Below are 27,775 nucleotides of genomic sequence, written 5' to 3'. Positions count from 1 at the left end.
TTCGGAGTCATGTTGTTGCTATGTTCGGAGTCATGTTGTTGCTATGTTCGGAGTCATGTTGTTGCTATGTTCGGAGTCATGTTGTTGCTATGTTCCTACAGCAGAACAGTTTATATTTGTTTTTCCCCTAGGTCTCAGGTTTGTATCCACCTTAGCAGTGCCAGGCATGGATTCCATCTCACTGAGACCTTAAATCCAAGCAAAGAGATTGGTTACTCCCACGACTTTTGTGCCAGTATTGCGCCAGTGTATCAGGCAACCAAGTCACCATTATAGATCGAAGGGGTTGTAGCTGGGTTGATATTTCTCTTCTGGGGGCAAAGTACCTTCTGGTACCAAGAACACTAGTCAATAGGGATGAAGGCTCTAATTAGGCACCAATATGACTTGTCCCTGTTCAATGAGATAAGCAGGTGTTGTCTTCTGAAACAGGGACTTAACAGTTTGTGGAGAGCACCAAATAGCCTTGATAATCACCTGAGTTGTTTAGAAGTTTCCATGAGCCTCTTTGGCCAACAACTCAGATACAACTCATTTCTGGAGGTCTCACTTGGTGGCAAAATATGTCTTGTTAGGGCTTTGTCTCTTTCGTTATTTGGTGATTCTGTTTTTACACCCCCCCCCCCCACGTTTCATGTGTGTGAAGAAGCTTCTTGTAGAAGGTTTTCACCTGATGTCTCAAATGGCTCTTGGTGTTATCTGTACCTCCCTGTATTCTTTCTTATTCCCCTCTTCCCTCCCCCTCCATTCAACACTTCCATCCCAGTGCACCTCCTCCCCGTACCATCTCTACCTGTGGATTCTGTTTCTCCTTGCTTGGGAGATCCTTCACTCATCCCTAGTCCCTTCCTCTATGCCTGCCCTCTGGCTATACAGATTGTAGAATGCCTATCAAAGTTTAAAAGCTAGTGTTCACATCAGAAAGTGATTTTCTAAGACTTAGTGATCCATAGGCAAGTGAGTTCCTGGTTCTAAATCACTGCATTAGACAGCTTGGCTTTTCAGTTTCATATATAAAATTGCCTGGTAGGTTTGTAAATTTTGTCCTTTACAAACAGACAAAGAGTCCAGCTGTTGATTATTTTCTGCTTATTGAAATTTAGTTTCTCTTTATAAAAGCCTTGTTTTATACTAAGGTAAGGCCATCCAGGGTACAATTACATTTTGTTTAGAAAGTAATGGATATAGAACAGTCCCGATAATAAAGAGCGCACAATCTCAGTCTGAAAAAGACTAATAAAAGCCCAGGAAAATGGAAAGCACTTATCAAAGAGGGGTGATAAAAATGCACTTATGAAGTTACCCAAGAACCCAAACGATAATTGTGAAGCAAAGAGGAAAAGGCAAGTGGAGAATAGAAAGCCTTAATAACATCCGCACAATCACAGGGGCTATTTCTTGAGTGACGCTGAACAGAAATGGGGCACATAAGATAGAAAAGCCTAAGTCTGTAGTCCTGAAAAATGGTGGAACATTTGGCAGAAATTTAACTGGAGCTCTCAAACTTAAAAAAGGTTTAATAAAATGAAAATTCGAAATCTATTCAGCCGAACTGAATTTGGAAACTTCCAGGACTGTGGAGGGAGAAGAGAAAGGATTTCCTTGTTTTTACACATGGACCCTAACCTTTGAAGGAATATGAAATGGCTGTTGGAAGTCTTGACAAAGTTTCTGGGTATTCTTTCAATCAGGCAAGCACTGGTGAACTCCAGGAAGCATAGACATAGACAGGGCTTGGAAAACCCTAGGGTCCGTCACAGAGCATGATAACAGAAGCGTGAGGTATGGAACGTTCTCCTCCTGTAGCCAATCCTGGGGCAGATACATGCAGCATGTCATCATCTGAGCAGATCAAGAACATGGTCAACAGGGCAACACTAAGTTTACTGAACACTTGCCAACTCCCCCCATGCCATGTTAAATTCAGGGCAACTTAACACAAATTTACACCAGCTCTCTAGAAATTGGGAGCCCATTCGAGGATTTGGTCTATGTTGTATAAAAAGGTGACAAGATGCCAAGGACATAGAAGAATCGTCTGGTCTAGAGATGTTGACTTAGAGCCTTCCAAGAGAGAATGAGTCCAAACTTTGACTTAAGTAGGGCAAGGACGAAGCAGGCAGATGAAGGGTGAAGGGCAGGCTTGAGAATTTTAGGATTATATTACATCATAGAATGCCCTAAAAAGCATAGTGTAGGCCAAACATAATATAAGCCATGGTCAATGTAGTTTTTAAATGTTATATTATTGTCAGTTATGTCCTGGTCAGACAGGACATTTTTTATTTCTCTCTGAAAATAACTGCAGCTTTCTTATGCTTCCATAAGTGGGGCTGAGGTAACATGAATGTTTAATTATCTGTAGTTGTTTAAAAGGCCTATAAAATACTGATGTTTCTCATTGCTATTCATTGTGCTTGCAAATTAAACTGCAGAGTCTGTTCATATGTTGTGAACTTTCCATATAAGTGAACGGTGAAATAGAATAAGAGCAGAAACTGTTGAGGTCTTTCCTTTAATATAGGAGAACATTGAGAACCATTTGTTCAGAATAGGAATATTGCTGGTTAGTTGCAGAGAGGAGACAAATGTCTGTGTTCAGTATTTGTTTTCTTTATCCAGCGTTGACAGAGCAGATGTGTTTCTGAAGCCCACAGCTTTGATGTAAAAAGGTGTTAACACTGTTACCTTGACGCTAATTCCAGTGATTGCCTTTGAAGTACTCAGGGCTTGATTTTTTTAAAAAATTTGTCATTGCATTTTCCCTCTGAGAATGTGTGTACATATTAACTTCACTTTAACCATCCCTTTTACTTTATGGCAAGAGCAAGGAGTACACGCTAAGCATGCTCGTTAAGTCCTAAAGTTATTTGTAGCAGATGAACACACTCTTGGTGCTGTTTGTCCTCTCTTGGGCTAATACCTCATTCAGAGATGGCACACATGGCAGGAATATTAAAGCATGAACTACAGACCTGGAAAAATGTCCTATGGTTAATAATGCGAATAGTACTTTTCTTAAAACGTGCACCTGGCTACCAGGAGGCAGTGCTCTTTCTTTCATGGTTATTACTGCCACACAGTTATGCTTGCATGCTCTGTTTAGAGCCATGTAATTAGCAGAGCCTTTAAAGTGAAATTGCCAGAATGTTCTTCCGAGCTTTTCTTCCTCTCACGCAGCATCATTCAGAGGGCTTCTGTGCTCTTAGCCTATTGTGTGGCTATTGATTCCCTTGCCCACCTGCCAGCTTTCTTATTATCAGCCCGCTCAGAAAAAAAATCTAGCAACGGGTTGTCTTTCTCTCCACCTCCAAATCTCTTTCTGAGGATCTACTGGGTAAGATCCCTGCCCCCCACACCACAAAGGTACCCTTTTCCCACTGCTCTCTCTCCCGCATTGTGAGATTTGACAAGCCCCGTTTGATGGAACCCATTGTTAGGGAGCCCGATTCTCATTGTCAAGATCACACAAGTTTGGCTTCTATAATCATGTCTTTGGGTACAATCATAATCACCAACAATGTCATGAATTACTGGCTTCGGGTAACCACCAGAGGCCCCTGACTGTTGCAGCGATTCCAATGGAGGGGAAGCAGCTTGGGTTCTGAAGGCTCATGTCTTACTCTGGGTTCCCTGGCCCTTGTTTCTTCTTTCTCTTGCTTATGTTACCTGACATATAATTTGTGATTATTGAACTTGCCTGTAGTTTCACAATTTTGTGGTACAGTCTATCTGCAGCCTTCAAAAAAATAAAACAAAAAAACATCCTTTATCTTTTCTCAAGAATGGAAGAGGAATTCTTTGTACTTAAAATGCCTGAAATGGCAACTTAGGCAAATTGTTGGGCAAACTGTTTAGCTTGATTAATCACATAGAAGGTTATCATTAGGCACCTATCATGCACAAGTGCTCTGCCTGACAGTATAAGGAGGAGGCAAATGTATGAAATATGTTCTAAGTGGAAACAAGCTGCTCAGCATATTAGTGAGTAGTGATGGCGTGGTGTATGAAATAAGAGACAGCGGTGCATGTGCTGGAGAGTTTTTTGAAAGCTGTGAGCCATGCTTTGGGCCCCAGATGAGTGATAAACCATCTTAAACAGAGAAATCAAGGACATTCCAAGTAGAGAGTGTTTGTATCTTTCACTCCTTGAACTTAAAGATAAGAATGAGTTGGGGGCTTTAGAGATGGCTCAGTTGTTAAGAGCAATGTCCTTCTTCTAAAGGACATGCGTTCAATTCCCAGGACTTACATGGCTTCTTATAATTGTCTGTAGCTCCAGCTTCAGGAGATCTAATACTCTGTTCTGGCTGCTGTAGGCACCGGGCATGTGCATGGTACACAGACATACAGGCAAAACACTCATACAGAGTAAATAAAATTCTTGAAATTATTTGAAGAATTGGTGTTAACATACCATTGGCAAGAGTACCAGTAAGGATGGCTGTTAAAGGCAGAGCCAAGAAAGAAGCTCGCTTAGGGAGTACATACAAGCAAGAGTAATGTGGGATTGTGAGTGAGAAAGTTAATCAATTGACATTACCCTCGTGAACTTTCCAGTCTTGTTCAACACACTTAGCCAAATGATTGAGTTAGACAATTACAACCAACCTCAATGGGTTCTAAAATTGATTTCTCATAAAGGAAATCTCATCTAAGCAGTAGTAAATACATATATAAATCATCAAACTATATATGTAAATACAAAGTCATCCTGTTATATATATCAAGATTGTTGTGAAATGCAAAGAAACATTTTATTGTTGGGCTTACACAATGAAAATAACCCATACTCCGGAGAGACTTGTGGCCCACTGACAGAAGCAGGTGTTTGAGAGACATGTACCCTGGGCTTGGTATGAAGCTTCGACAGCACCACAGGTCCCAACTAACTTTGGAAGTCTGGATGCTAGAAGCACTAGCAAATAGGAGTCTAAGAGTTTAGAGCTGGATTGCAGGCAGAAAAAGCTGCTAATGTAGATTTTGCAGTCAGTCTCCCCAAGGCAAGACTTCACAGAACAGGATTAAGTCATAGAGTAAGACTGGAGGAGAAAGAGGGTTACGGGTTGAACTGGTAAGGGGCAGGGAGAGAGAACCATGGAGTGTTGAAGGTGGGGGAGGAGCTATGCCATGACATGCAAAGGGAAAGAATCCTTTCTTTGCGGGATTGCCAACAGGTGGAGGAGAGGCCAGACTCCTTCGAGTGTTCAGGGAGACTGTTGGCAACAGTTGTCAGGACATTTGATTTGGACTGTAGAAGTTGCAGATAAAAGATAAAGGCAAGGTTCATAGGAGGATCCGGGCATAGACAATATATTTTAGGTCCCAGGTCCAAATAACTAAGCCTCGCTGGTTAGTGGTTGATGGGGTAGAGACTGTAGCTGCAAGCCAGGAGGTGGAGTTTTTATTTTCATAGACATAGCAAAACATACTTAGAAAACTAAAATTTAAGTTAATATAAAATATTTAAGGAGCCAAATTATTTAGAGGCACTTTACTCATATTTGGGTGACATTTTTCCATTTTTAATTTTGTGTGTTATTAATGAATGATGCTTGAATCACTTACTAAAGATAGTACATTAATTTTGCAAGTAAGAGAAGTTTTGCACACTTGTGTATTTTTCTTCACTATGTTGTCAGGCAGATGTGTAGAAGAGCTAGAAAAAGTTGATAATTTCTTTAATCTCACTTGTTTATAAAACATGTTTATTAAAAAATGTACCCAGCTTAGAAAGGATATATTAATTTAGATATAGAAAGGTTAGGATAACTTAAAAATATTTCAAAATAAGGTTGAGAGGCTCTATTATCATGTGAGCAAAACTCCTTCCACAAGTTTCTCTTTGCATAGATACAGACACTTTATGCTGATGAGATCATACTAGAAATATGGTTTTACATTGTGTCTTGCAAATAAAATATTATAGACATCAACAAATACAGAAGTTTAGTATCTTCTCAACCATAGGTATTTATGAATTTACCAAAATTGATTTAAGCCAACGTCTATTGCTGGGCCTTTAGACTTTTCTCAAATTGTCTGTTTTAAACTACACTGCAGAGAGCATTGCTGCGGTACATTTCTGTGCACTTGTCTAGTTGATGGTTGTTTGATTTCTGTTGCTGGGATAAAATACCATGATCAAAAGCACAGGGAGGAAAGTGTTTATTTTCAGCTTACAGCTTATAAGCTTATAGTTCACCCTGAAGGGAAGTCAGGTCAGAACCTCAAGCAGGAATGTAGAGGCAGAAACTGAAGCAGAGGCTGTAGAGGCACGCTGTTTATTATTGTGCTTTCTATGGCTTTGCTCAGCCAGCTTTCTTAGAGAACCCATGACCACCTGCTGCTCAGGGGTGGTGCTAATAGTGAGCTGGCCCCTCCCATATCAATGTCCCATGGGTTTAGGCATTGTCTCAATTATGGTTCCCTCTGCCCAGCTGACTCCAGTTTGTGTCAATTGATCAAACAACAACAACAACAAAACCCAAAAAACAAAAAACTAACCAGCACAATGGTTTTCCTGGAGGCAGGGATATGAATAAAAGGCTATATGTACTTTATATTGCGATATATATTTACATATTGGCAAAAGCCGTGTACTTGTCTACCAATAGCACATACCTAAAACCCAGAAGTTTCTTCTGTTTTCATCTTGATTTATGCTCACTTTCCATACTTAATGAAATAATGAGACTGAAATCTGTCAACACTTCTTAAACCTTTTAAGGTCCTAGGACCAATCCCAGAGTTTGGGTGGTGGTTGTATATGTGTCGGTGAATGTATGCATGTGTGTATGTGGATGTATGTCCATATGTGTAGAGGCCTGTGATAGATATCGAGTATCCTTCCCTTGATTGCTCTACTTTTTAAATTACATTTTCATGACTGCACATCAGGAAGTCTAAAGATTAGATTGTAAGAAAAATTGAAGCCATGTTTTGAAGACCTTACAAACTGATGAACGACCTGTAACAAAGATGAGTCTGATGCAGCCAGCAGTCTGGTTCTTGAATGATCTCTGACTCGTGTTCAGCTACTTGGGCGAGTAGGTCAGGACCCTGTCGTGAGACAGGTGGAAGAAAAACCCCAGTCACGATATTTTCTCTGGCAACAACTGAAATGCGGTGATCAGGGGACAGAAGTATTCCAAACGGGTGACGTCAGTCAACAGACAAGGCACAGAATATCAGTGTTCCGACCAGGCCTCAGAGATGTGGCCTATCACTGTGTGAAAAGGGGGCTCACATATCTGTGGGAGGGAGAGTGGACTGTGGTGAATACATGGATAAATACCGTGAGGCGGCGAGCGGCAGCCATCATAGCTGATGACACTCAGATATTTGAGTGACCAGACAAGAAAAGGCATAGAACAGATGGTTCCCTCCTTGATGGTTGTTTGGAACAATCTATAGTTTAAGGATAACAATTAAAGTTTTTAATTTAAAAAAATTGCATTTTTATTTCTTTTGTGTGTTTGTGTGAATGGGTACACTTGTGCTGTAGCATTTATATGGGGGTCAGAGGGAAACATACAGGAATGGAACAGAGTTTCTGACCCATGTGGGGACTGAACTCAGTTCATCAAGCTTGGCAGCACATGTCTTCATCTGCCGAGTTGTCTTGATACCTCCGTTTACCATGTGTGTGTTTGTGTGTGTGTATATATATATACATATAAAATTCACATATGTAAAATTCTAACTGCACTTTCCCCTCTCTCCTCTCCTGCCAGTCTTGCCCTCCAACCCTTCAATCTCTCCCACCCCTAAAACTACTTTCTCCTCTGTTTCTGTTCAGGAAAGTACAGGCCCCCCATGGATATTAACAAAACATGGCATATCAAGTTATAGTAAGACTAAACACGTCCCCCATGTATTAAGGCTGAGCAAGGCAACCCAGTGTGATGAATAGGGTTTACCTAAAGCCAGCAAAAGATTCAGAGACAGCCCCTGCTCCCACTGTTAGGAGTCCCACAAGAAGATCAAGCTACGCAACTGTCACATCTATGCAGCAAGCCTACGTCAGCCCCATGCAGGCACCCTGGTTTTTTTATTCAATCACTGTGAGCCTCTCTGAGCCTGGGCTAGTTATTTCTGTGGGTTTTCTTGTGATGTACTGACTCCTCTGGCTCCTACAATCCTTCCTCCCCATCTTCCACAGGATTCCCTGAACTCCACCCTAATGTTTGGCTGTGGATCTCTGCATCTGTTTCCACCAGTTGCTGGATGAAGCCTCTCTGATGACAATTGGGCTAGGAACCAGTCTGAGTGTAGCAGAAAATCATTAGGCATCATTAGGTCGTCCAGCCTGTGGGTCCCGGTGCTCCAGGCGGTTGTCAGGAGCGGGCCTACTTCTTCTGGCCTACAATTTTATGGAAGTCATGGATTCTTTGTAGGAAAATCAAATTTTATGACTTCCTGAGTTCAGCTAAAGAGTGAATGAGCTATTTTAAGCTTGCCGTTTTCTATACTAACTTGTACACTTATATCCACAAATGCACATAAAATTTGTATTTACCTTTGGCAAAACCTGAGTCCTCTCCTCTACACAGAAACTTGCCCCATGTGGAATCATGTGATAGCACTTAGTTATTGAAAGGCAGGGTCTCTCTGTGTTCCAGGTTTCTCAATGGCGAGCCCACCAGGAAGAGCTAGCGAGACTGGAAATGGAAATTTCCAGCAGAAGAAGAGAAAGGGAGGAGGAGAAAGAGAAACTTTGGAAAGAGAAGGAGCTGCTGCAGAGGGAGGAGACGAAGGCAAAGGTAAAACCCTCCTGTTTGCCTGGATGTGTGAACGGGTCTGCCGTTGCTTGATTGAGCTTTGATATTCCCCTGGGCTGTCTTGCTTTATTGAACATGAGTGTCACAGATTTGTGACATGTTGCCGTGCACAAACACAGGTATCTGTGACTAAGTTCATTCTATGTGGCGGGGGTAGTGGGGGTGAAGAGGCAAAATTTGTGGCTATTAAGTCTTGCACTAAGAAGGAATGTGGTAAAGCTTTTGATGCACTGGGAGAGCATTTTGGTTTATGGTGATGTGGCAAATGACACTTTGAAATGTACTTGCTAGCAGAATACAATGTACCTGGGCCATGCACAATTCATGGAATGCCCAAAGGCTCTTACAGTCTTCCCTTCTTGATTTACTATTTATTAGTTTTCAGTTATGCAAAATTGCCATTCTTTTGGAGCAATGCTTATTTCTAAATCTTAAAAATACCAAAATCTTGTCCACAGCCCTAAAGGGTTCTGCTGGTCTACAGAAGATAGAAGTGCTGGAAGGCTGGTTTCATTATCTTGTTATTTAGACGTTTTGTCTTTTGCTACAATAAAAAGTTCAGAATTCACAATACAGATACTCTAGGTGAAAATGCTATCAGAGTTATCAAGCAACATTTTATGGAGCTTCTGACTCTGGAAATCATTCACAAACAGTGGCCACTTCATGACCAGTGAAAGGAAGTCAATTTGTTGGCAGAGCTCCACCTGTCTTGCGCACACGAGAGCCCAGAAGTGCAGCTGGATTGACTTGATCGACACGATGGGAAAAATGATTTTTGGAAAAAGATGCTCAGTGCTGAGAATGACCGATTCACTCATGGTCATTGGTGGACTACCCATGGCTCTTGTAACCATGGTTCACATTTTGGGCTGTGGGATCCATAAAGTCTGAAGCCCTTGCTTAGGTGTTTTTTTCTTCAAAGTTCAGTACTGTGGATAAAGGAACCATGGACTCAGTCTATAAACCAGTTTTGCTTGATTCCTGACTCTTGTCCTTGATCTTGACTCGTACCGTGCCCTTTTCGCAGCACACTGGGTGAAGGGGGAGCAGCACGGCTACAAAACACTCCGAAGGTCCCGTGACCACTTGACAAAGTCAGTTGCTCCGACATTTTTTAATTCAAATTGAATTCTATTTATTCACCTAAAGAAGTGCAGAGTTGTGGTCACCTTGTGTTTCTGATGTTCTGAGATTTGATTGCAACTCAGATTGTATAGGACCAAGGTATCTGGTTTCCTTCATTTTCCTCATATAGTGTTTTTCCATTTAAGGAATGTTTTTTAAATATAAAGATTAATATCTTAGTATCCATCACATAGCAGTGAGAATTTTAATATGCTTTACATTGTTCCACATTTTCAAAAAAAGCAAGTGGAGCGTTACGAAGTTGAAATCATTGCCTGAGGCCTTAGTCAGCATCTTCCTCACTTGTTTCTGTCATCCCAGAACAATATATAGCTGCTGAAGCATTTCACAAGTAGGCTATGATTTAATTTTTTCCACCAGCACTATCGTACCGCACCATTCTGCAACACTTCTTCCCATCCTGGCTTGTGTTTTAAAGCAGCCCTGTATTAACAGTATACAGTAGAACTGGTTTAAGTTGATGTTTAATATCCCGGAGTAGACACGGCTGCCAATTCCTCCATTTCTTAGTAGAGACCAGTTCATCCTGCAAAGGTTTGCTGTCTTGCCTGGCGTGCAGCTGTAGCTGCCACGCAGACAGCTGGGGCCTAACCAGAGCTTTCTCTAGGTGATTCTAGGAGGAAAATGATTATGTTTTAGGATCAACATACATTTTATGATTTCTAACTTTGTATGGTTATTATAGTTTGAATTCTGCCAATCTGATAAATGTGAAATGTACCTCGTTAGTGTTTTAATTTGTATTTTCATGGTTGCTTCCAAGACTAAATATCTTATATTTACTGGGCAGTTTTCTCTTTCATAGATTTGTACTTATTTTTCTATTTGTTTATTAATCTATAAGCTAGGGCTTATTACAGGATGGTACAATCTTAACCAGCTATTAAACTTGCAGGTACTTTGTTCATCTGGTCATTTGCCTTTTAAGTATTGCCTGAAGTGTCTACAGTTTCACAGACATTTTAATGATTAAAGAATGAAGGTGTTTGCGTTTCCTTTATGAACTGTGCATTCCTTTCTGAATGTAGACCTGGTAATGACACCACTTCTGAAGACAGCTCTTGTTTTTGCCTCTGCTGAGAGTCATACATTTTACTAGCTCAGAATCAGCTTCTGTGTTACTTCTGGACCTGGGCCACCATGCTGTGAGCCAGTGTGAATGTCAGAATTCTCATGCATGACACTAGCTTAGCTTTCTGCAGTGACCCTGTTGATCCTCTGGGGCCAGGCCTAAGGGAGTCCTTGAGCCACTTCCCAGAGAGCGATCATGCTGTGAGATTCCTGCTCTGTGTCTGACCAAGTCCTGTGCTATCTGTTGCGCTCTGCTCCAGCTCCTAGGAAGGTGAAAGGTCAGTTGGAAGCTACTCAGACCCTTCTTAGGGTCTGGTCTTCCTCTGACTTTAGCTGCATCTCCTTGGTCAGACTTATGAGTCAACCCTGGGACAGTGTGTGAGTGTGTGCATATGATTTTGCTCAGCATTTCTACATATCTAAGGTTGGAGAGTTCCATCATCAACAGACACACTGATCAGAATTTCTGGCTACCTTTACTAGTTGAGAACTTACATTCTCTTTGTCCTATTTTATATGCTAAAAGCAAACTGTTTTCCCCAGAGCATTACAGCAGTTTGGCAGATAATCTTCCCCAGGGGATAATCCTGCATTAAGTGTCCCTGATGGAGATGCGCTGCCCTTAGCCCGAACCGTTTCTCCTCCATTTCCCCCACCTGCAGTTTCACTCCGACACTCTTTCCTCATAAAAAGACAGCAGAGGAGACAGAAGCTCTGCCATGCCTAAGACCTCACTGGAGGACGTCTTGACAAGATACCCTCTTCTTCCTAGCATTTCTTCCCTGTGATTTATCTTTCAGGGCGCTCCTTTGCTGAGTTAGTTTTAGATTGTGTCTAGAGCTAAAGTTTACTCTACAGGTAGCCCAGCACCCTGGATTATGTTTTCTCCATGGTTTAAAACTCCAATTGGATAGACTATTTCTATTTTTCGTGGTTCATTTCAAGATTCAAGGAAGATACTGATTAACCACAATCAGCTAAGTTGTTATCTGGTAGGTAATTTTCACAATTCTATGAATGAGCATAGGACTATTGTAAGAAAACCGTTGTGCTAGATGGGGCCCTTAGCTGACTGATCTGTAATATTGGGCTCTCTACCGCCTTTTCACTGTATGTGACTCTTAGGATGGTGCGAAAATACCATAGAAATTGCTCTGTATTATAGGATTTTAGGAGGTTCATTGTTATGGGATGTCAACTGTAGGGTTCCATGATTAAGAGTAGTTTCAGCTGTCCTCCCAGGATGAAATTGTAATCAAGGCTCATATACTAGAGACTTAATGTTAATCCCAAAGATGGGAGGAGAGCGACCACTGACCTAGATCATCATGGCCAAATTAAAGGAAGTAGTTAATTAAAGCAAGCTTTTTCATCCATGCACACAGACTGCCTCCACCCCTACTGTGGGGGTTTGAGCGGTCAAGCATTGGATACAAGGAAGTCAAGATTTTTATAGCTCAGAGGTACGGGGTTTCCACATGGGGGATTGGATGGGCAAAATACTCGGTTACAGGAGCAGATCATAAGCATAACACGTTGGTCCTACACGGGGTCTGGAAACAAAGACACAGTTGCAAGGTGGGCATGACAAGGTAGTCATAACAGCAGGCAGTCACAGGAAGGTCTTCATACAACCATTTGAAACAAAGGTAGGATTACAAGATGCTTACTAATATTTTTTATGCAAAGACCATTCCTGAAACAGTACAAAATAATTTGTAGTTTAGGTTACAAGCTGGGCACAGCCTAATCCTTGAGAAACAGTTTTAATCATAAGCAGAAATGAACCTAGTTCATATTTACTATAAGATGACTTTTAAGCCTAAAATGGAGGCAGGCTGGTTCTCTTCAATACGACTTCCCTGGTGTAGTGTTTTGCAGTTCTCTGAAAACTTTTAGCCAACTCTTAACACAGCACTCCAAGCATTACTAGAGAAATCAGGATGCCACCAGTGGGTATACAGCCTTTAGTTTTACCTCAAAGATATTTTAGGAGGGAAGCTACCATTTTTGTGAATTCTCAGGTCCATGTGGCACCTATTCAGGAAATGCCCAAAGTCACAGCTTCAGTGGGATGCTGGCACTCAAATGTTCTGTCTCATACCCAGATTGCATGCCCCCTGCAGATAGCTGTGGGGAGGAGACCATGTAAAACCAAAGGGCACAGGCTATCAAGCAATGGCAGTGAAAAGGGAGTGCAGGTTAGATGGCCTGGGATGCTCAGAAGCTGCGTTCTCCCGAGAGAATTTATAGTTCATGTCAAAGCTGGTCTCCCAGTGTGGGAACTTGTGGATCCATATGAAAGAAGAAATTTTATAAAAACTTTGAAGTCTCCTTTGAGGTACATCTAACTTGATGATGTTCTATCAAGTTTTTAGATACTGACCTAAAAAAGCTGGGGATGGAGAAGGAAAGGTGGACACAGAATGTTGATAAAACTTAAGATCTTTGGATGTAAAGCCAACTTCTTTTGAACCATTAGGATTGAGGAGCCAGCAAGTATATCTAACCAAGCTGACTTGAAAGATGTCCCCTGAGATTCCCTCCCTAACCTGCTATATGCGCCCTTCCTCACCAGAAGTGGAAATAACAGTTTCTGCCCATGCTTAGCTTAGATCAGACACCACAGATGACTGTAAAGCAGCGACATTATCAGAATGACCCAATCACAGGAGCCTGTTAGAGAAGAGGCCTGGCTGCTTGCCCAGGATGGCTAGAGAGTTGAAGGACAAGAAGGGCACAACCTGCCATTGATGGCCCAAAGACTGAGGGAGTCATCAGGCAGAGAGCGTGGGTAGCCTTGCAGAACTGACCCAGTGAAGCAATGCAAAGCTCTAAGTCACAGTCCTGTGACCATAAGGAACATAATTCTGTCAAAAGAATGAGATTGGAAGCAAAGTTTTCTCCAGATAATAAATCTGTTTTGCCCAAACCTTGGATTTCAGAATTATAATTTCAAAAGCAGAGAGCCCAGCTACACTGTGCAGAACTTCTGAACTACAGAATTCTGAGCAAATAAAAATCTTGTTTTATATTGCCAAATCTGTGGTAATTTTTATACAGTAATTAAAGAGACAAAACCCTAAAGTGGGTGCTGGAATCTAGAACACCAAACATGGAGAAGGAAATTGGAACTCAAAGTGAGGAAAAGCCAGAAGGATTTCGAGGCTATCATTTGGAGGTTGATTAATATAAAAAAAAGACTAGATTACCTTCAACAAACAGTATAAATAGCAGATGTTAAAGATGTGGCTAATGAGGACCCTAGCAAATGTGAGCAGTATTGGAAACAGGAGAAAGGCCCCTTACCATCAGGAGGTGCTAGAGTTTGGGGACACTATGGAGTACAGAGAAGGAATTCCTGAGTAATGAGCTTCATAGAGCTGAGAATTTCCCAAGACACTAAAGGTGATGGCCTGGATTCTTTTTGCGGCTTATAGCTAAATGGAGGAGATAGATTTTGAAGAGCTGTTTAACATAAAGGCAGTAGACTTGATGGCTAGGAAAATTCTCAACCAGTTAAGAGACTCCTCTTCATGGACAATGTAGGTAGTGGACTAGATCTACGATTATATAATCCTCTATTGAAGCCTTCAAGGAACAAAAGATCTTTATTTTAGAAGTCCTACCCTTGGATCTTTTGAAACTAGAAAGACTTGGGAAGTGGGGTGATGTTTCTTAGTCACCTCCAAAGACCAAAGCAATGAGATTATCTAAGACTGTGTGTGTGGCTTTTGTCTAATACATGAGAATCCTATGAAACACATAGGGTTTCAATGTCTGGCATACGGCAGGCAGCATGGAAGGAGGCTACCGTATGCCCAGAATTCTACCAGGAAGCAGAATGACAATGTCCCAGCTGTCACCCTGTGCTACCATTCATAAGGGGTGGGGAATCCTGAGCATGGAGGGCTGAATTAGTGTAGGTACTGGAGGCTAAGGTTGGCACCTACAGGCACACGGCATTCCAAATACTTTCTTTCTGGCTCAGACTTCAATCCAGGCTCATGAGGAGCTAAGATTCCTTATATCTTCCCTGTATGAGGGCAGGCTTGAAAGGGGACTGCAGATAGGGAAGGAGAAGGTGCTTCCTGAAGACAAGTGGCATTTGGAGACTAAGCTTTACCCACATCTCATTTGACCTTGAACCCTTGTGCAGGGTGGGGAATGGGTTTCCGATACCTGAAGGGTACAAGATGAGCATTCCCTAACAAGACTTTGTATTAGTTTGCTATCCCAAGGCAGGCCCATGGCTCTGAAAGAGAATTTAAGGAGGCAGAGTAGTCCAAAGACGCCTTTTTTTCACCATGTATTGGCTATAACTATGGCACATTGGCAATCTCATTGACAAAGGAACCCAAACGGATGCAGACTCAAAGATACTGAAGTGGCTCTAAAGAGATTCAGTTCCAAGGAAAGCTAGAGATGAGCCACTGTGGAAAGAGAAAGCAACGAACTGCAAACTGGGTAGCAAGTGTGAAAGTTCCCAGACTCAGTGAACCCATTAGAAGTGGGGGGCGTGGCTCCAAGCACATTGAATGCATAGGTTTTTTTCCCCTCACTCAGATCAAAGTTCAGGTGTCACTTGCCAATTGTGTGACCACGCTGAAAATTGTCTTTATCTCCTGAGTTTCAGCGTTTGTATCTATTTGCATAATATTGGAAAAATTGAGACAAAACATGGAAAACAGTACATGACTGGAACCCAGAAAGAGCTCTATGAATGGTTTCTTTTAATTTATTTAAGATTTCTGTCTTTTCCCTGCCACCGCCTTCCATTTCCCTCCCCCTCCCGTAAGTCCCCCCCCCCCAGCCCGAAAAGCAATCAGGGTTCCCTGTCCTGTGGGAAGTCCAAGGAACCCCCATCTCCATCCAGGTCTAGTAAGTTGAGCATCCAAACTGCCTAGGCTTCCACAAAGCCAGTGCGTGCAGTAGGATCAGAAACCCATTGCCATTGTTCTTGAGTTCTCAGTAGTCCTCATTGCCTGCTATGTTCAGAGAGTCCGGTTTTATCCCAGGCTTTTCCAGACCCAGGCCAGCTGGTCTTGGTGAGTTCCCAGTAGAACATCCCCATTGTCTCAGTGTGTGGGTGCACCCCTCGCGGTCCTGAGTTCCTTGCTCGTGCTCTCTCTCCCTCTGCTCCTGATTTGGACCTTGAGATTTCAATGTGGGTCCAATGTGGGTCTCTGTCTCCTTTCATTGCTTGCTGAAGGTTAATATTCAGGAGGATGCCTATATGTTTTTCTTTGGGTTCTCCTTATTTAGCTTCTCTAGGATCACTAATTATAGGCTCAATGTCCTTGGTTTATGGCTAGAAACCAAATATGAGTGAGTACATCCCATGTTCCTCTTTTCGGGTCTGGCTTACCTCACACTCAGGATAGTGTTTTCTATTTCCATCCATTTGCATGCAAAATTCAAGAAGTCCTTGTTTTTTTATTGCTGAGTAGTACTCTAATATGTATATATTCCATACTTTCTTCATCCATTCTTCCATTGAAGGGCATCTAGGTTGTTTCCAGGTTCTGGCTATCACAAACAATGCTGCTATGAACATCGTAGAGCATATGCTTTTGTTGTATGATAAGGCCTCTCTTGGGTATATTCCCAAGAGTGGTATTGCTGGGTCCAGGGGTAAGTTGATCCCCAATTTCCTGAGAAACCACCACACTGCTTTCCAAAGTGGTTGCACAAGTTTGCATTCCCACCAGCAATGGATGAGTGTACCCCTTTCTCCACAACCTCTCCAACAAAGGCTATCATTGATGTTTTTTATTTTAGCCATTCTGACAGGTGTAAGATGGTATCTTAAAGTTGTCTTGATTTGCATTTCCCTGATTGCTAAGGAAGTTGAGCATGACCTTAAGTGTCTTTTGGCCATTTGAAGTTCTTCTGTTGAGAATTCTCTGTTCAGCTCAATCTGATACTAATATTGTTGTAGCAGACTGGTAGATCCAAAGGTAGCTAGAAACATACCATGGAACCGAATTGGACATTTCAAATAGCAATCAAAGCTAATCATAACTAGAGGAAATAGTATTAAGCCAGATTCAAAAGCCAGAGTCATGGGGCACAGCACATTTTTATTTTTTCCTGGTTGTTCTTAGCTGGCGAAAGTAAGGTCCCCTCAAAGGGCAGTACTTGATCAGCACTGGTGGCTGCATAACTGGCTTTTAGTGCCAGCAAAGATGAAACTTTCTAATCAGAACATAAAGCTTGCAGCTCACTGCAGTGATTCACCCTGAACTGCAGGACCATTGATTCACTAGCGCATCCCCTGGGTCTAGGTGGCAATAAACTGCAGAATACAGACTCATTAGCACACAGATCAAAAAGATAAAATGTACACCGTTTCTCATAAGCTTTATGACTTGCTGACTTTATTGTAAATTACACACGTATGCCTTCTGCTATGGGTTCTGCTTTGAAATCAAGGTCTCCTTTACGGAAGCAGTGTGCCTAAAGTAGTGCGCCTTTAATTTTTTCTTTCAGCACCGACTCTGCTGCCCTACCCACAGGTAGTAATGTGTTGGGCTGCGTTTGCTTTCTCTCCACCCAGCCGCTTAATATGCGGGGGTAGCGATATGGGCTCCTAGAGCAAGGTATATCCGGGAGTATGAGGATATAATCCCAGTGGTCCAGATGGGCCGATTCTCCATCCACATACCTATTGTGTTCCAAAGTGCCTTCCAATGCGGTACACATCTTATGCCCCCGGTTCTTCAGTTTGCAAATTTCATGCCATTGTACGAGGACATGCCAACATAAATTGTCCCTCTTCTAGTAGTTTTTAAAAGGCTGTGTTTACACCTGCCCTGCCACAAAGATAGCATACAATTTTTGCTATGTCACTAGAAGCTTAATACAGGAATATTTGAGTTTCAAAATTTCAGGATAATAAAAGTATTGAGAAAAACAAAAATGACAAAATGGGGTGAATTATGTTGAGCTTGATATTAGTTAACTTGAATGTGTCTACACACAATAGTAATATATACGAATATATGCTCATATTAACAAAAATATCTATACACATATATTTCTAATGTAATTTTAAGAGTAACTCATGACCCCTTCAAGGAGTACTGATGACTACCTTAGCGCAGGGCAGTTAGATACCTTTGATCTCATCACCTCGGCTCCGCTTTCATTTCTTGGCCTTGTATCAAGTCCTAGGTTTCTGTCCCTACTCTGGCCTCTGATCCGATTGCTTCCTAGGGCTAGTGCTCCTAATCTTAGTAGCATTCTTAGTTTAGCCATAGTTGATCAAAGTTCAGGTCCCGAAATAAACTTTTTGCCCCGAGTGACTGCACTAGGGCTCAGCAACTCTCTTCCTATTAATCTTCCTGTTTCGGCCCTTAATTGCCATCGCATGCATGTGTGCACCGCAGGAACTGCGGGACATGGAACCGTCCTCCGCAATTTCCTTCCAATGCCTGTCACTGATTGCCTCTCATCCCCATGAAGTGCTCTGATGCTGAGGAAAAAGGGTGATGACGATTACAATGCTTTAAAGGAGTGGGGAAAAGCCTTTGGAAATCATGGTGGTGCTTGGAAAACAAACCTTCAGAGATGGGACCTGTCCGCCCTGGCCAGGGTTCTCTGCTTCCTCTGGATCCTTTTCCATTCTGACTCTCCCAACCTGTGTTACAGAGACCAAGGCTGCTTGAGGGAGGGAAAGACAGCTAACTGGATTGCAGTTACAATAAAATTGTATAAAATGAATATGCTGTCAACTTGTGCAATATTTCACTTGCGCTAGCTGAAGCATCAACACAGAAGCACTGTGGTGACACTTAGCAATATGGTGGCTGTCAGATGATTGAAACTGGCTTTCAGCACTTTTCATGTTCTCAGAAAACAGACATGACAGTGTGAGCATAGCCACGGCCTTTGGGGACCTTGGAAACGTCTTTGAGACCCTCCAAACAAAACTTGACCTCACTCTCATGAGACTTTGCAAATGAACCATCTGCACTAAAGCTAAGTCCCGGTGGAGCGGAGGAGCCAGGGAGCCAAGGAGCCTAGGAACTGGGGCCCAGCCTCTAGAACTGCTCCCATTGTCTTGCTCTCCGTCCTCTCAACTGATAACCTCCTGTGTTTTGCACAGTTTGAGGGGGTGTTTTAATTATTTTTGCATTTCGAGACAGGGTTTCTCTGTAGCTTTGGAGCCTCTCCTGGAACTAGTTCTTGTAGACCGGGCTGGTCTTGAACGCAGATCAGCCTGCCTCTGTCTCCCACGTGCTTGGATTAAAAGGCTTGCACCACCACCACCACGCTTTATTTTTTTTAAAAATTAGTTTTGTTTGTGTATATGTGTGCATGGGGGAGGGGGGGAAGAGACATAGGTGTGGGCGCCCATGAAGATCTAAAGAACACATCAGATCTCATAGAGCTAGAGATACAAGCAGTTGTGAGCTGCCTAGCATGGGTGCTGGGAACACCCCCATGAGACCTTCTGCAAGAGCAGTATGCACGCTTAACCACTGAGCAACCTCCTCAGCCCTCCCCTTTTTTAGAATCTGATGAAGCAGCCTGAATGAATCAAGGAAATGTAATGGATAAATGTCATTTAACAATGGCTAGATAGAAGACAGTAGATGTTTTATGCAGAAAGAACTCAAAATTAAACTGGGATTCCAATTTTCTCTTTTGAAAATTTAATATCAGTCCTCTAGGTAGTATTTTATGGGCTAAGGAACTAATGTTGCGCAGGACATTTAATTAACTGAAATAAATCAAGAATCACCTAGTGTAAAAAATGCTCCCAGTGTTCTTTGGTATGTCATTAAAATTTAGACATGAGCCTAGTAACCTCATTAAGTGAACTGATTCTGCCCTGTTTACATGAGACTGAAGTTGAAATCAGTTCAACATAAAGTCCACAAGTGACAGGAATTGTAGAATGACCATCCAGAGATGGCCAACGGTAAGCTTACTTGCTTGTTTTGAACTGTCTTTTTAAAATGAAAATCAGTTTCAGAGACGGCTCGTTATTGTGAGGACCCGAGTTCGAGTCTCTGACACAAACATAAAAAGCTGAGCCCTGTGTACCTGTACCCTCAGAAGTTTGCAGCTGATGCTCTTAGAGCTAGTTGCCAGCAGTTGTGAGCCAACAGGTGTGGGTGCTGTAAACCAAACCACTGAACCATCGGCTACAGCCCCTACAGATTCTTCCTAAGAAGAGTTAAAACATGATGGGGCCTTCATATAGTTTTTCCTTTTCTTTTCCTGAGACAGGGTTTCTCTATGTAATTTTGGCTATCCTGGAAATCTCTCCGTAGGCCAGACTGGCCTCAAACTCAGATCTGCTTGCCTCTGTCCCCCCCGCCCCCCCTGCCACAAGTGCTGGGATTAAAGGCGTGTAGTCCCATGCCCAGCAAGGAACCTTACTATCTGTTGTGATACAATTTTAAGGAAAGGTTATATGAAAAAACTGCTAGGATAACCAAGGGCCAGATGTATTTGTTCTTTTGTACAGTATTTCCCAGTTAGCAGCTTTATAGAGAGAAATTTAAGGATTAACTCCAGGTGCCATGTTTGGCTATATTCCCTACTAAGTCTTGATTTTATTCATAATGATCAGATATAGTGAACATTTATACAGTGTTTGCGATGTTCAAATGCTGCTCCTATGTTCATTTAACCTTAACAACTCTGATGGATAACTATGTGACTCTCATTTTGTAACCGAATAGAGGAGGAGTTCCATAATTTCCCCAGAGTCACAGAGCCCTGAAGTGGGTGACTAGGGTTTGGGCCTTAGATGTGTTGGTCCTGGTTTATCATCGAAATGCTGCTGTACTGTTTCTGATGCCCTCGTTGTGATTGCTATTTGTTATTTTGAGAAACCTCAGTTTCAAGAAGCCTCAATACCAAAGTATTGGAGCTGGGGTTAATTTTCTCCCCAGCCCTACCCTTGTTCACACAGTTCTGTCTAGCAGATAGGGAATGGGCAATATTAAAACTCTGCAGTAGTACACCTATTTGCTTGTAGTGGAGTTGCCCTTATGTTTTAAAGGTGCCCTAACCTGACAGTCTGTTTTCCACATGTTCATCGTTATGACTTCTGTAGGTTAACAAAGCATTGTAATTAAACACTCCATGAGAAATCAGATAATCACAATAAGATTATGTTACAAGCTGCTTTTAACAACTCCCCATTATTATCCTCTTTGGTATCATTTTTTGAGCAGGGTTAAGGAAGATGAAGAAAGTTGCCATGACTGCATTTCTTTTTAACATTGACATTTTCAGAGTTTCCATAGGTTTCTAACGATCCAATCTACCAACCCTTTGGAGTCCATACCTATGAACCTGACAGCCCTCTCTTCATAAAGCTTCATAACCAGGTCCACTGAGCACTGAGTCTCAAGATCGTCCCAATCTTTGTCCCACTGTCACCTTCCAGATCTTTTCCAAATGTATGGCATAATGTCTTCTATCAAATCCTTTCTTGGTCCCACCCCCTTCTTCAGACAATACCATCCTTCCATAGCCTGAACTCAGTGTCCAGCTCCAATTCACTTAAATTTTATTTTAATTTCCTTTAACACATGAAAAACAGTTTTAATGCATCATGTGATATTTTGGTACATGTGTATGGTGCTTCAATCAGTGTAAGTATCTATGCCTGTACCAGTTATTTTTATGGTGAAGCATTTAAAATTCCTTCCTCAAGCATTGTAAAATGCATGGTAAGTCAGTAGGGCTACTACGGTGCAGTACGTGAGAATTTCTTATGCCTCTCTGGCTATGGGTTTAGTGCTCTCTGATCACTTTTCGCTGTCCTGCACATCCCCCCCACCACCCCCCACCTACAGTAACCACACTGCCCTCTCAATGTCTGAGATACTTTTCCCTGTCCTGCACATCCCCCCCACCACCACCCCCCACCTACAGTAACCACACTGGCCTCTCAATGTCTGAGATCAGCGTTTTCACTTCCACCTGGGTGAAATCATGCACCGCTTGACTTCCTGCCCTGGCTTGTTTTCTTAGCAATGACCTGGAGTCCACGCCTGACAAGAGGTCAACTCTTACAACTCGTTTGTGTTCTTAATTCCTAACTGTTCCTGTGTGGACGGGCACGTGGGTTGTTCTCATCTCCACGGATGCAAATAGTGCTTCCATGCGCGAGCCAACGTGGATGCCTCTGCAGCAGGGTCACGTGCAGGGTCACTGTGGTTCACATTTTTCTGGTGATTGGTAGTGAGGAACACTTTAACTCTTGAGCCCCCGCAGCCTACTTCAGCAACACAGCACTTGCCAGGATTGCGCTTGACCTCCATGCTCTGCTAGCTAACCCCAGTGGTCAACTCTTAGTCCTCATCTTTCTGGAACTACCATGACAGAAGTGATCATAGCCCTGTGTCTATGGAAAACAATTTCATTTACTTCTAAGCAAGCCATTCTACCACAATGGTACTTTCTCAGTTAACTTGGACAGGCTTTCCTCATTCTATTCAACTTGGGATTGTGTTGGGGGCTTAGTCTTGTGGATCTCAACTGTCTTAAAAATAACTTGACATGATTTATATGCTGGATAGTATCGATTAATAGTCCTTTTGAAGTCTGCACTGACATACCCGACTATTTCAAATCTAAATGCCGGTGCTGTGGTTCTGTCTTTCTCTCCAGACCTATTGTACTTTTCTTCCTGTTTTCCCCACCGATGGACTCTGTTCTCCCCAGGCTCAGCCCAACAGTCTTGGAGTCTTTGCCAATTCCTGTTTTCCCTTCATACATTTATCTTCTGACATGGATAGAAGTGGTCTTTAAATTCAACTCGAAGCATTGCAACGGCCTCTTTGGTCTCCTAGTTAGCTACTCTACCCAACTCTTCCTGTCTCAATGTTCCACCTCCACGATCTTTTATACAAAGCAGCCATGCTCATCTTCGTAAAAACTTCCTCTGGATTGTATTCCCCCGGCCAGACATGGACCAACAGTTCCCATCCATTTGAAATAAAATCCAAAATCCAGTCTCAAAAGCCCTGCGCCTCGTTTTCCTCCCTGTGCGTTCCAGCGTGTGCTGGATCTCGAATCCCACCCCTTCCCACCTGCTTCTGCTCCAGCTGCAACCCTCTTATTCCTCCATGACATCTACACAGCCCTTCTCAGTTCAGCGAAGGACCCAAACAGACACCACACTAGTGAGCACATCCCTCGATGACCCTCTTCTCCCACTGTGACCTGTCATCCTGGCCTAGTTTTGCCTCAGCATTTTTCACCCCTGGCATACATTGTAATACTACCGTCACTTATTTTTCTAGAATGCACGCTTATAAGAAATGGGAATTTGTGGTTTTTTTCGTTTATTCCCAGTGCATGGTGTGGGAGCTTAGAATATTGGTTGGGTGTGTTTGCTGCACACACCAACGCAGCTCGTGCCTCGATGCTGAGGCCGGAGAGGAAGCCACGACAGTCCCAGGGGCCTTAAGGTGTTGAATGACCTTGGGTGCATTATGCAGGCTGTGGGGGGCGCTTTGTTCTCAGTTGTAAAATGAAGTGTTTGGATTAAATGTTCACAAGAATCACCTGAGCTCTAGGACGTCATGATTGAACGACTCTGAGGCCCGATTACTTTTTACTCTCCCCAACACTCCATGTCTCAAAATACAACATCCTTCGCATATAAACTCCCTTTCTAATGAACAGTGAAGAGAAATTAAACAAGATTGAGCAAATTCATTTTAGCAGTGTCAACAGACAACACGATCATTATGTAATACTGCCCATCCTGAAAATAGACGTTTTCTCCTAAAGAAGCCATGGCAGTTATTTTTAACTCCACCACCTGGCATTTCAATTAAGAATGAGATAACTAATGTGTTTACCCAAGAATACTTTCTTGGCTCATCCTATTATATGGACATAGGATACATCACAACAGAAAGCGGCTTATTGCCAGTTTGCTTGGGAAGCTCTGCTATGAAGGATTGCTTACCCAAGGGGCCAAAGCGAGCATCTAAAATGTTACTTCTGCAAGCATGTAGGGATTAACTACTTCTAAATACTTAGTCAAAGAAAATATCTCTGCCCTTCGTTCAGTGACTCCTGGTTTGTCTGGTGTCTTCTTTGACCTTGGCTTCTGGCTGCATTTAGCAACGATGGGAGGCTGGAGAGGAGAGTAGCGATAGCCCTCCAGTTTCTTGCCCTGTTGGGTTGTGTTTGAGCGTCATTCTTTCCACTAAAGGTCCCCCCCCCCCCCATGCTGTCTCTTGTCTACAGGTAGCGAAGCAGCTCAGTGTAGCTTTTTGGCTCTTTACTGCTTTGGCTTTTTGCGGGGAGGCCCTGCCACCCAGCTCCTAAAATAAAATCACACAGAAGCGTCTTCTTTCTCATGAATGCCTGGATGTTTTTCTAGCCAGCCTTTAACTTATCCCATATACTTTTTGCCTCTAGGCTTTTTTTTTTTTTTTTGCCTCTAGGCTTTAATCCTTTCTCTCTCCGAATATTTTTTTCTTTCATTCTTATTCCACGTCTGGCTGTGTGGCCGGCCCCTGCTTCGCTTCCTTCCTTTTCTCTTGCTCCTCTACTAGTCCCAGAGTTCTGCTCCTATTTATTCTCTCTGCCTGCCAGTCCCACCCACCCCTTCTCCTGCCTGGCAATTGGCCATTCAGCTCTTTATTAGACCAATCAGATTTTTTGACAGGCAAACACAGCTTCACGTAGTTAAACAAACGCAACATAAAGGAATGCAACACATCTTTGCATCATTAAGGGAACGTTCCACGCAGTAAACAAAGGTGACACACCTGTAACTAACATTCTACAACAGCCCCGTGCAGCTCAACTCCTCGCTGCCTGCATTACCACTCTCCCTGTCCCTTCAACTCTCCTTTGGCACATCTTTTAGTTTATCCTATTTTTTTGCCATATGTTAATTAGTAAGAACCACTGATACGAGAAATCAGCAAGAAATTGAAGGGATAGGAATGCTGACATAACTGTCAGCAAACTAAAGAAGAGAGATTTTTGTAATTGGACTCGGTTAAATAAAAAAGAGGATTTAGTTCCCATTTGTTACTGATGGACATCATTCCAGTAAGTCAGAAGCTGGAACATATATTGAAGGGAAGAGTGATCTCTCCTACTGGCAGCATTTTTAATAGAAGCTTTGTACGAGGCCTTTATAAAGCCTATGTCATAGAATTAAATCATGATTCCATGAAATGTTTTTCTTTTCTTTCTTTTTTGAGACAGGGTTTCTCTGTAACAGCCCTGGCTATCCTGGAACTCACTTTGTAGGTTACACAAGGTGGCAGAAAGCATTATACAACTATAGACAAGATAAATACTTTATACAGTATCTTGCCATTGGGCTTGATACGAGAAGATAGTTTGAAAACTTCAGGAATGAATAGTAACAGTGCTCCTTGATGTACTTCCTAAAAGTGTGTTTTCCTTGCCTAAATTTTTAAAAAGCAAACATCTGTAATTACAAAGTGTTTTATATCTGTTGCAGAAATGCAAACATACAAAATACTATGAAAAGCACTCCAGACCTGCGTCACTCCCCTAGGTTTTTTCTAACAGCAATGATCTTAAATGTTTCTAGAAACATAAATGTATTATTTTAAGCTTTATTTTCCCCTTCTTGTCAATTTTCATATATTTCCCCCTTTCCTATGTAGTATTCTGTTGGAGCTGTGAACCCCCAAATTCTGAATTTCTTGTAAACAACTTGTTTTTCTTTGTTCTGAGACAGCTTGCAGCTGCTCTGAGCACGAGACCCTCAGGTGTTCCTGATGGCAGGGGAGGTGGTTTCTGGTGGGTTTGGCTGGGGCAGGCTATCATAAGGATCCCTATAGCTGCCCTTGGACACAATAGAAGGGGCATTTTTGTTTCAAGGATGACCCGTGTCTCTGTGTGTCTTTGTGTGTTTCAATCTCCAGCCCCTTGCCCGGTTCACGAACTGTATGGCAATGCATAGAGCCCAAACAGGCGTGGTGTGCCACAGTATTTTTATTGCTTATGTAGTGTTTCATCTAAGAATTCATTTGATAATCTCACAATTTGGGATATTTCCCTTTTCATTCTTTTAAGACTATAATGAACAAACCTATATGTTGACCTTTGTCAATTTCCATGCTTGTCGTGCTTTAAAAGCTTATTTCTTAGTAATTACGTTCTCTGGGAGTCTTGTTAATAAAAAGTTGTAATTATTTATATGTGTGTAAACATATGCATGCATGTATTCCATAGCACACATGTATAGGTCGCATGCAGTCTGTGGCACACATGTAAGGTCAGATGACAGCTTACGGGAATTGGTTTTTTCCTTCCACCATGCGAAGCTCAGGCCACCAGAATAGGGGGCAGTTGCCCTTATCCACTGAGCTATCTTGATGGTCCTGTTTCCTTATTCATAGTCTTATACAATTATTCAGGAGAAAATGTATGGTAGTTTATTCTCTTCCTAGCCGGGGATGAACTTGTTTATCAGTTTGTAGTTCAGTGTCTGAAATAATCAAGTTTGGGGCAAGGGAATGTGTCAGAAACATGAGCATTTGGATTCTGGCCAGAAAGAGACCCATGAAGTTCAAATAACCAGGTAGTTAGTTGTAAAATTGACTTCCTCTTTTGGATACCAAAGATCTAGCTTTGGTTTCCTGCTCATGTAGAGAGCTTTGATATGATAAATTCCCTACAAATTCACCACCGAAACACCTTTACAATTTAAATTTCATTTTAATAAGATGTACATGTATGTGTTTGTGTGTGGGCGTGTACATATGTGCACACAGCTACCTAGGGAGCGCAGAATAGGATTTCAGATGTCCCAGCACCAGAGTTAAAAGTGGTGATGGACCACTTGGCTTGAACACTGGTCAGTAAACTGGGACCCTCTCTGTGGAGCAGCAAGCGCTCTTAACTGCTGGACCATCCTTCTCTCCAACCCGATGCTAGGGTTTTTGTTTGTTTTTTGAGACACGGTTTTATTGTTTAGCTCTGACTGTCCTGGAGCTTGCTTTGTAGACCAGGCTGGCCTCGAACTCAGAGATCTACCTGTCTCTGCCTCCCGAGTGTTGGGATTAAAGGCATGTGCCATCACCACCCGGCCTGATGCTACTTTCTTAAATTCAGAAATTTAAGTCAGTCTTAGGTCGAATCACTGAGATGTTGTTTATAGTACAACGTTCAGGAGAGATAACATTGACTGAAAGATTTTGAAAGTAAGAGTGGCTAAGTGTTCATCTTTAGCATCAAATAGCTTGATTTGGCTTTCCTAAGCAACTTGACTCAGAGGGACCAGGTATGCATGGTTTGGAGATTAATTATCATGTCCCCATGACATTATAAATTAGTTCAGTGATTGGTAAGGACTTGTATCAAGCTCAATGACAGACTACTGTATAAAGTATTAATCTTGTCTATAGTTGTATAACACTATCCCTTTCAGCTATACTGGGATTTATATGAGCTAAACCCAAACAGTATTTACTTCAATGCTTCTCTCCTATCTGTATTATATTTCATTGCATCAGTTTAGCAGATGAGTTGTGAAATATTTAACTATGTAGAGGTGTGTTACATTTGTTTATCTGCAGACTATTTAACTATGTAGAGCTGTGTTACATTTGTTTATCTGCAGACTATTACTTTAACTATGTAGAAGTGTGTTACATTTGTTTATCTGCACACTATTAGTTTAATTATGTAGAGGTGTGCTACATTTGTTTATCTGCATACTATTACTTTAACTATGTAGAGGTGTGCTACATTTGTTTATCTGCACACTATTACTTTAACTATGTAGAGGTGTG

The 27,775-nt window shown here is 42.1% G+C and overlaps 1 protein-coding gene across 2 annotated transcripts in view; it reads left to right on the top strand.

The window, feature by feature from the left end:
- The window catches only part of Ccdc148 (coiled-coil domain containing 148), a 245,091-nt gene that overhangs the window by 158,042 nt on the left and 59,274 nt on the right, over positions 1-27,775 (top strand). For both annotated transcript variants that reach the window (XM_013355678.2, XM_026778576.1), the window contains one exon: positions 8,625-8,765. In XM_013355678.2, the coding sequence (XP_013211132.1) occupies positions 8,625-8,765 (141 nt within the window). The remainder of the gene's footprint in view (positions 1-8,624; positions 8,766-27,775) is intronic.

Source organism: Microtus ochrogaster, chromosome 4 (genome assembly GCF_000317375.1).
Source record: "Microtus ochrogaster isolate Prairie Vole_2 chromosome 4, MicOch1.0, whole genome shotgun sequence".
Classification (NCBI taxonomy): domain Eukaryota; kingdom Metazoa; phylum Chordata; class Mammalia; order Rodentia; family Cricetidae; genus Microtus; species Microtus ochrogaster.
The sequence above is the reverse complement of the archived record's forward strand: the minus strand, read 5'-3'. Positions and strand labels throughout refer to the sequence as shown.